The sequence below is a fragment of the Canis aureus genome, chromosome 7 (genome assembly GCF_053574225.1).
Source record: "Canis aureus isolate CA01 chromosome 7, VMU_Caureus_v.1.0, whole genome shotgun sequence".
NCBI classification, from domain to species: domain Eukaryota; kingdom Metazoa; phylum Chordata; class Mammalia; order Carnivora; family Canidae; genus Canis; species Canis aureus.
Genome location: NC_135617.1, coordinates 69,513,703 through 69,522,500, shown reverse-complemented (window position 1 = coordinate 69,522,500; position 8,798 = coordinate 69,513,703). Strand labels below are relative to the sequence as shown.

General features: G+C 53.6%; 1 protein-coding gene across 2 annotated transcripts in view; it reads right to left on the bottom strand.

Annotated features, from left to right (window-relative positions):
- The window catches only part of LEMD2 (LEM domain nuclear envelope protein 2), a 17,580-nt gene extending 10,689 nt beyond the window's left edge, over nt 1-6,891 (bottom strand). The window contains exons 1-3 of one of the 2 annotated variants that reach the window (XM_077904395.1): nt 6,112-6,891; nt 4,478-4,518; nt 1,371-1,446 (exon numbers count right to left, since the gene is read on the bottom strand). In XM_077904395.1, coding sequence (XP_077760521.1) covers nt 1,371-1,446; nt 4,478-4,518; nt 6,112-6,853 — 859 coding nt within the window. In that variant the 5' untranslated portion in view covers nt 6,854-6,891. Of the gene's footprint in view, nt 1-1,370; nt 1,447-2,171; nt 2,342-4,477; nt 4,519-6,111 lie in introns of those variants that run through there. The other variant, XM_077904396.1, reaches the window with a different exon arrangement.
- Nucleotides 6,892-8,798: the final 1,907 nt, after the last annotated feature.

Below are 8,798 nucleotides of genomic sequence, written 5' to 3'. Positions count from 1 at the left end.
GTTCTGGGGTGATCCTAATGCTGCTTGTCCCTGGACCACAACTGAGTTACTAAGGTCTGGAACACTCTCTTAAAGGGCCAGAATTTGGGCAGCCTGGGTGGCTCGGCGGTTTAGTGCCTGCCTTCAGCCCAGGGGGTGATCCTGGAGACCTGGGATTGAGGCCCACATCGGGCTCCCTGCACGGAGCCTGCTTCTCACTCTGCCTTGTGTCTCTGCCTCTCTCTCTCTCTCTGTGTGTGTCTCTCATGAATAAATAAATAAAATCTTGAAAAAAATAAAGGGCCAGAATTTATAGTCCAAGGACCCAGGCCATGCAGAAAGGCCCCTGGGGCCTGTGATGCTGTGAGCTCCCATGCCTACTGCTCCTCCTCCGAGCTCACAGATGCCTTCCTGACCGCCACTAGTCTCCTGCCAGTCAGGGGAAGGTGGTGGCAGAGCTATGGCCCATAAGACCTGCCCCAAGGGCTGAGGGCCCAGTACAAGCCCATCCAGCCTGGATTCCCTAGCAATGACTTTAGACAAGGGTTGGCCCCACAGGTAAGAGGCGCCTCTTGAACATTCCATAAGACTGAATAGTTCTGTCTGGTTCTGGTGCACCAAGCTTGGGGCACAAGCTCAGGTCACACTATGCCCTAAGCAAGTGATTCTGAGAGGTGTGGGGAGGTGATATATCTGGCCTCAAAGAATAATTTTCTAAATAAAATAGTAGGGAAGCCTTCTGGATGGATTACTTTTTAGAGGTACTTCATGGGGGTACTGAAAATGTCCTCCTCTAGAGTAAAACAATTTTCATTTGTTAAAAAAAAAAAAAAAAAAAAAAAAAGACCAAGGACCACTTGGCTAGAGAGGGAGACAGTTTCTGAGAGGTTAAGGGACTGATCCGAGGTCCTGCAGCTAGATGGGGAGATCAGGACCAGATGTGACACGGGGGCCCTGGCAAGCTGGGTGGACCTGAGTGTGACCAGCCCACCGGGCAGGCCCCTGCCACTTGCATAGGCCTCTCCTCCTGGCCTGACCGACCATCTGGTACAGGAGGATCTCCAGGTCAGAAGATCCAGACTCTGAGGAGACCTGGGGCCTGGCTCCTGCGAGTGCAACATGAAAGCATCGAGTGGTGGGCATCCAGAGAAAACAGGCTTGTGCAGGGGCCAGGACCCCTGAGACCCTTAAAGGGGATATGAAAACCAACTATAGGCTTAAGAAAGCTGTGTCTAAGTGGAGAATTGGGGCAAGACTTGGTTTCTGAGTGTGTCTTCTGGGAGATCACCAGCAAGCATCTCGGCCTCCTGCCAGCCAGCCCCAGCCAGGCTGATGAGGGGAAGAGCCCACAGCCCCCACGAGGAATCTCAGGCCCAGAGATATCCACTCACCGGCTTGGATGGCCAGGAAGTTGTAGAGTTCATGCAGCAGCTCCAGCAAGGCCGCCTTCTGCTTGGCCTGACAGAACTGGAAGGGCACAGGACAAGCAGTCAGCAAGCAGTGGTGGGGGCAGGGGGCTCCGTCCAGCTGGTTTTACCTCCTTGGCTGCACTGCCAAGTGCTAGGCAGCAAGGCACAACTCCTAACCCAAATTCTGTAAAGTGGTGGGCCCAGGGACGGGGTCGATAAATACTGGGTTAACTGAGCACCATGAAAACAGAGGCAGAACTAAAAGCAGACATAGTAACTAAGGAATTGCCATCCTGAAGGCTCCCAGCCTCTGTCCTGCAGTTCCCACGGGAATAAAGGCCATTAAGCAGGGCGGTGGAGCAGAGGTGACTAGGCTGTGGGGAGATGCAGCAGCCCAGCTTCCCTGGTGGGCCAGGCAAATGCTACTACTGCAGCCTTGTCTTCCCTTGGGCCGCTCCTGTCTGTTTTTGGAGAGTCAGGTGCCTACATTCTGCCTATAAATTGTCTGCCCGGTGGATTAGCTGCAGCAACTGCTTCATCTTAGACTGGATTCCTGACTAGAAGTGGGAAATTTCTAGAAATCTTAAAACTATAGAGGACAAAAGTCATCTGTATGAGAAAACAGGAACACGAATACACCTAGATCTCCTCCACTTATAACAGAATTGAAACCATTTTGCTAGACTTGCTAGATTTAGAATATTTAAAAGAAAAACTGCTCTTCCTTGAGAGTGAATGACGGGCTGTCATGAGTCTGCACTGAATCCTCACCACAATCCTTACCACACCCCAATTTCTCAGATGAGGAGTCCGAGGTTTAGAGTCCATAGCTAGGCCACCAAGATCCCACAGCTAACAAGTGCTGAAGATGGTCAACTCCAAGCCTACCGCCCCCTTCAGACCTCCTCTGGGGTGTCACTGGGGTGTCCTGGGCTCCGGGCCTGGCTTGACAACTGTGGAAAGAACCACAGTCACTTTCCTTCTTGGGCTTGCTTGATGCCCTCATCTGCAACGTTGAGGGACTTGGTTTCTGAAAGTCTCAGAGGCCAAGATATGTTCCCTTGTGTTGCCTAAAGACCCAAAAGCCTTTCCAAGTACAAAATGGGGTTACCAAGATTTACACACATGACTGTTAACGTTCAGAAACAACGCACAAATCTGTAAGTAGAATCAGATACCCAAACTACCTTTTAAAGATGAATGTGATAGAAAATGTTGATAATAAGAAATATAACTGAATATACATGGAGATCCCAATTCTATAAACATACATACACAAACAAATGAGAAGGGAAGGAAATACCCCCAAATGTCACCAAAATTATTTCTTGGTGGCAGAATCATGGCTGATTTTGGCACATTTTTTTTTACACTAAACATCTATTACTGTCACAACCAGGAAAAAAAGAGAGGTGGTCACAATTAACTCCATTTCAAACTCACCGACGTTTAGGCAAAGCGGGGCTGATCCCACCTAAAGGGAACAGAAGGACGGAAGGCACTAGACCACGAGATGGCCTGAGACAGCACACCCACTCCCAGCCTATCCACGCGTTTTCAGCAGCACAAAGGCAGAGAGAAAAATGCTAAGTGTCATAGTTGGCTGAGAAGGGAAAGAACACATATCTCTCAAACTCCAATGCCCATCTGGATTCTGGGGGAGCCTGAGCCACACAAAGAATAAGACTTTTCAGCAAGAGCCTCACCAAAGCCAAGAGCATCTCCCAAACTGCCTATTCCTGTGTCCACCCTTCATGACGGCCAAGAACACCCCATGAGAGCTCAGCTCATTGGGGCCTGTGATGAGGCCCAGACTCTGCCTTTTGATGCCCTGATGTTACGAGTACCCACGCTGCTCACCGAGCACATCTTTAGCAAGATCCCGGGATGGGCCCGTTGGGGCTCACTCAGCTGGGGAGATGAACCAAGAGATAGAAACCAGAGAAACAAACAAACAAAAAAAAGATACCAGAGAAATCTTACAGAAAAGTTCCTTGCTTTCGGGTTCAAAATTCTAGTTTTCCCTCTGGCCACTACCTATTTTTCTGGGCCACTTCCTGTAATCATCAACTGTGGTTTCCATGACAGAAGGCACTTTCAACTTAATATGAATCTGTTTTCACAAAACAACTGAGAGGCAAAGATACTTGGTGGATGAATGCAACAAGTGAATGTAATAAAACATCCCCAAAGATGACATAGCGGAAGCCAGAGAAGAAATAAAGGCTATTATTTACACCAGGCCACCCCTTCTGTTAACATGGATAAGAGAGTGAACTCTTGACTGTGTGCACTTTCCTAGGCCCCGGGGCTGCCAGACGTGGAGACTGAGGCCTTGGGAGAGGCCTGGCATTGCACACTTAATAATTAGACTACTAAGTCATGCCCTCTAGCAGGAAAAGGCTCCTGACCTGGTAGGATTTATGACCTGAAAATTTACTGCCTCCTATCTTCCCCAGACTATCACCTGTGCCAGCATCCCAGCTCCTAGCTAATGCCGCGTGCATGACTCATAAATGGATGGGGCTGCTCGCCTTCCCCAAATATTATTTGTAGGGAACATTAAAGCCTCATAAAACAAATCTATAGGCAAGAGGCCTAATTCCACTTCAGATATATTTAAAACAACCCCACCCGCTCCCTGATGTTTCAAATCCAAACAGCACTGTCAGCCACAGACACCGGAGCAGAGGGAACGTGGACCTGAGAACTCGGCCTCCAGAAGCTTAAAAACTGCCAGCCCTTCCTCTGGAAGCCAGGGAGCTTGAGAGGTCCTTTAGCCCAACCTACTGCATCCGCCTAGATTGACTTAGGCAGATCAAAGTCCCCGGCACTGTGAGTGATAGGAGAGCTACCATAACAAGCCAGGGTTGGATCTTGGGAGTTCTATTCTTTCTATTTCAAGTACTCTGTCGCCTGCCACAATTGAGTCTGACACAAACATCACAGAACACGATGTGATTCTGGTACATTACAGGAAGCACTCCTGAAAATGATCCTATTATGATCCTTTTCTGGGGAAGTTTACCTCCTGATGGAGGCTAACATCCTTGGGGGGAATAACAAAAGCTAGAGAAACTCAGACTCACCTTATCTGTTTTGCTGTCACAGTCCACTGGCAATAATTTCACTGAGACCAAGAAAAGAAACACAGAGGAAATTAAAAGTGTGGGTTCAGGAAAAGATTACAAAAGAGAACCATTCCCAAAATTCAGGGTAAGTAAAACATTCCCATTAAGGGTGGGGACCAGAAAGATGTCCTCTAAATATGGCACTTGTAAAATGTCGATAGTAACATGTAAGGGTTTCCCAAGCCCGGATGAGGAATCAGGACTAGGACCACTGGTCCAAATGGTAGCTGGAAATGATTAGCCATGGGCTCTTGGGCAACTCAACCACTCTGAACCTCCACCTCCTCATTTGTAGAATGGGATCAATAAAGCTTCCGCTGCTTAACTCAAGGAGTAAACCTCAAACAAGTCAATATACATGATTGTTTTGTAAACTGCCAAGTGATATGTTGAATAGGGATTTGTACCACCACGGGAGGGGAGCTCCAGCTAAATCCCAAGATATACCCAAGAGCTGTTGTCTTAAAGTATCTCAGCAGGGACTATGAAAATTGTACTGTTTGACTGCTGTGGTATCATATAGTCCCACGACCCTCCCAGGTCTGCTTACTTTCTTTAGCAAGTGGATAGACTGCTCTCATAGCCAAGAAGTTATTTGGGTGTGTGAGTCTGGGATCCCCATGCCCACAGACTTGTTCATATACCCAAACACCCATCTGCTGCAACAGCTAAGGTACAATTTGGCCTCTCCCTGCATTTTGGCTGTTCCTGCTAGGCATGGAAAGAAAGATGTGGCGGCCTTGGCTTGAGGCTGGGAACAGTATTCATCACAATGCTTTGCAAAGAATATCAAAGGCTAGTGAACTCACTTTATACTTTAGATTTATACACTTTACCCTTTACATTTTCATGTTGAGACTAAAGCCCAGTTACCCAAGAAGCAGATTCCCCTTTTAAGAAACATACCAATCCTCAACTAGTCAGGATACCCACTGTATCCTGCAGACCTCTTATTGGCATGTCCAATCACTAACTAAAATGTGGACAGAAGCATGGCCGGGAATGTCCTTGACTCACAGAACTCTCTCTTAACACACTCCAGGAGGATAATGCTAGCAAGGATAAACACCTCCATGTATATCAGTTTAAACGCTTTTGGTGATGCAAAGCTGGGAACCCAACCAGATCCGATCTGTGGGCAGTCAAACCTGGGGTGTCTTCAAATGGGCACTAATGTGTGAATGAGCCAGAGATCCAAGTTAAGAAAGAACTAAAAAGGAATGGGGGTGGACCTGCCTGTTGGAGAGGGGTGTGGTTTTCTCTGGAGAGGGAAAACCAGAGGTTGGGGTGGAAATGACTAGGAATGAAGACTGCTTCCAGCACGTGGTTGAAAGGGAGACTGGTAGGGAGGGCGAGGGCAGAAATGGAGAACAGAACAGGAGAGTGAGGACAGAGATGGCTGCAGGAACTCCAGGCCTCTTCTCCCGCGGCGGCGGGGAGCAGAGGCAAGGTCTGGAGGGGAGAAGACGGCCAGAAGCAGCTGGCAAGGCCCGGGCGGGGCAGCCTGGCGCCGAGAGGAACCGGTGGCCTCAGGTGGGCGCTCACTCGCGCGCCCGGGGCCCTCCCCTGCGCCGGCCCGGCCCGGGACGTACTGTTGTCCTCCGCCTCCTGCGGCGCCGAGGGCTTGCCCATCTTCACCCAGAGGATGCCCAGGAAGACGAGCAGCAGCCCCAGGCTGGCCCAGAACAGGAGCCGGGACAGGCAGCGCTCCAGCCGCCGCCCCGCCTCGGGCCGGGCCCGCGCCGCACCCGCAGGGCCAGTGCGCGTGGCCCGCAGGCCCGGGCGCGGGGCGGCGCCGAGGAGGGCGGAGGGCGGCCGGGCCGGGGCCGGGGCCGGGGCCGGGGTCGCGGCCCACCAGCGACGGACTCCGTGGCCCGGCGCGGCCCTGTCGAGCGGCCGGGCGTCCTCGTCCTCCTCGGAGCTGCCCCGGGCCGAGGCGCGGCGCCGGGGCGGCGCGGGGCGGGCGGGGTAGGCGAGGCCGCGGCTCCCGGCCCAGGACGCCGCGGAGGCCCCGCCGTCGCCGTAGGCCCCGGAGGTCGCGTAGGCCAAGCCCGAGGCCGGCGGGGAGAGCCAGGGCTCCGCTCGCAGGGGGGCCGCGGCGGGCCGGGCTCGCAGCGGCGCCTCCTCGCGCAGCCGGGCCTCCCCGCGCAGCCGCTCCTCGCCCCGCAGCCCGGCCTCCTCCCGCAGCCGCTCCTCGCCGCGCAGCCGGGCCTCGCCCCGCAGGCGGCGCAGCTTGTTGCGGTACACGTCCCGGGTGGTGTCGGTGATGGGTCCTGGCTGGAAGCCCAGGGCCTGTAGCTCCCGCCGCAGCTCCAGGTCCGACAGGCCGGCCATGGCCAGGACGCCGCCCCCAGCCCGCCCCCGGCGCGCACCGCACCCGGAACTGCTCCCGCCGGCGGCCGCGGCGGAGCGGGCGGGGCCCCGCGCCATGATGGGAAGGTCTGTCCGCGCCCTCCCGGGTGGCGGCCATGTTGGGGAGGTCAGACTAGGCCCTTGATGCCGCCATGTTGGGGAGGTCCGAGAATTTTAAAAATGTTTTTCTTCTTCCTTTTTCTCTCCTTCCCCTCCCCTCCTTGCCCAGTCCTTGTCTGTAAGACCGATCGGTGTTTCTTTACGAATACTCCTCCCCATGCGCGGTCCCGGGCACGCGGTAGACACCTAGCAAAGTGTTGATTTAGTGGTGAAGGACGAGCCCCTGCGGACCCTTTGCATCTTTCTTTTTTTTTTTTTTTTTAATTTTTTAAAAATTTATTTATGATAGTCACACAGAGAGAGAGAGAGGCAGAGACACAGGCAGAGGGAGAAGCAGGCTCCATGCACCGGGAGCCCGACATGGGATTCGATCCCGGGTCTCCAGGATCGCGCCCTGGGCCAAAGGCAGGCGCCAAACCGCTGCGCCACCCAGGGATCCCCCTTTGCATCTTTCTGTGCTTGGGGAGGGCTGTGGGTCATGGACTAGGCCCGGCCTGGACCCCAGGTGGAGGGCGGCGGGCCTGTGTCCAGGCGCTCAGCGCAGCTCCGGACCGTGGGCCCCGCCCCAGGCACCTGCCCCAGAGCCAATGCCCCGGGCGCGAGTGGGCGAGTGGGCGGCACCCGCCTTGGGAGGAGGCCCTGTGGTGGGGTCTTCCTGGAGGTGGGTGGCCGAGCTCCGAGACCGTCCGCTGTCACTTGCGGATTTAGGTGGGGCCTCTCAAACGCCAGGGGCGCCGCTGTTAGATGTGTGATCACATCCAGTGAACATTTCTGGCCTCCCGGCCAGTAAAGTCCGAAACGAGAATTAGAACAGGGCTTGGGCACAGGGCCCGGTACGTGCTCCCACGTGTTTATGCTTAACCCCTCCCGGCGTCGGCAGTGCAGGGACACCTGACTACAGGACCTACAGGACGGCTCTTAGCTGAGAGGCCCCTGAGGGAAGCCTGGGGGCCGAGGCAAGTGCGAGCAGAGCTGTGGCTCGGGGTCCTTCCACCTCCCTCCCCTGTTTGTAAGCCTTCCACGGCCTTCTTCATCCCCACCCCCATCCCAAACGTTTATGGCCACCCTTGGCGTCTTGGGTTCCGGTCCACTGCGACTCCTCTAATTCGGTTCTCCCCTTGCCTGCCCATCGCCCACCCCCCACCCTGCTTTCCCCTCTCCCTTCCCTGGGTCATGGGCAAGGCCCCTCTGCGGGTGGTTTGCATCCCTGCCACTTGCCGTACCACCACGGGGGTATTCCTACACTGGCCACGGTTGCTGGAAAAATTATAGCCTCTGCTCGGTCAGGCTTCCATTGTTAGCCTCCCCGTATCCCCCAACTTAGCTGTTCCCATGTGGTGCAATTTTTCTCACCAAGTGTTTTCCTCTTCTCTGCCTGTGTTTGCACGGAATGCCATGAATTTGATATAGTGATTGCCTAACACATATACCACATAATAGTATTTTATTTCTTTCTGAAGCGCTGTTTGCATGACAAATGAGTTGGTAACATTTGTGCAACTCCTTGCAGCTGTGCAGTTCAATATATAAGGAATGAGCCTTTCAGCATCAATACCGGCCCTGTGTATTCTAAGAGGGTTTGAATCTGACGCTTCAACAAAGTGAACGTTCTGACATTTCGCAGAGTTACGGTCTGTTTCATCACAATGGATCCCAGGATGATTTAAAAATATGTACAGAACTGGAGCCGCCCCCTGCAGTGGTCCCCAGTGTGGGCTTTGTCAGCCTGCCTTGTGTTTGGGGACGCTGCTGCTGCTACACATACCTAGGGCCAAATGACCCCCACCCGTCCAGCCTGCTGTCTTCC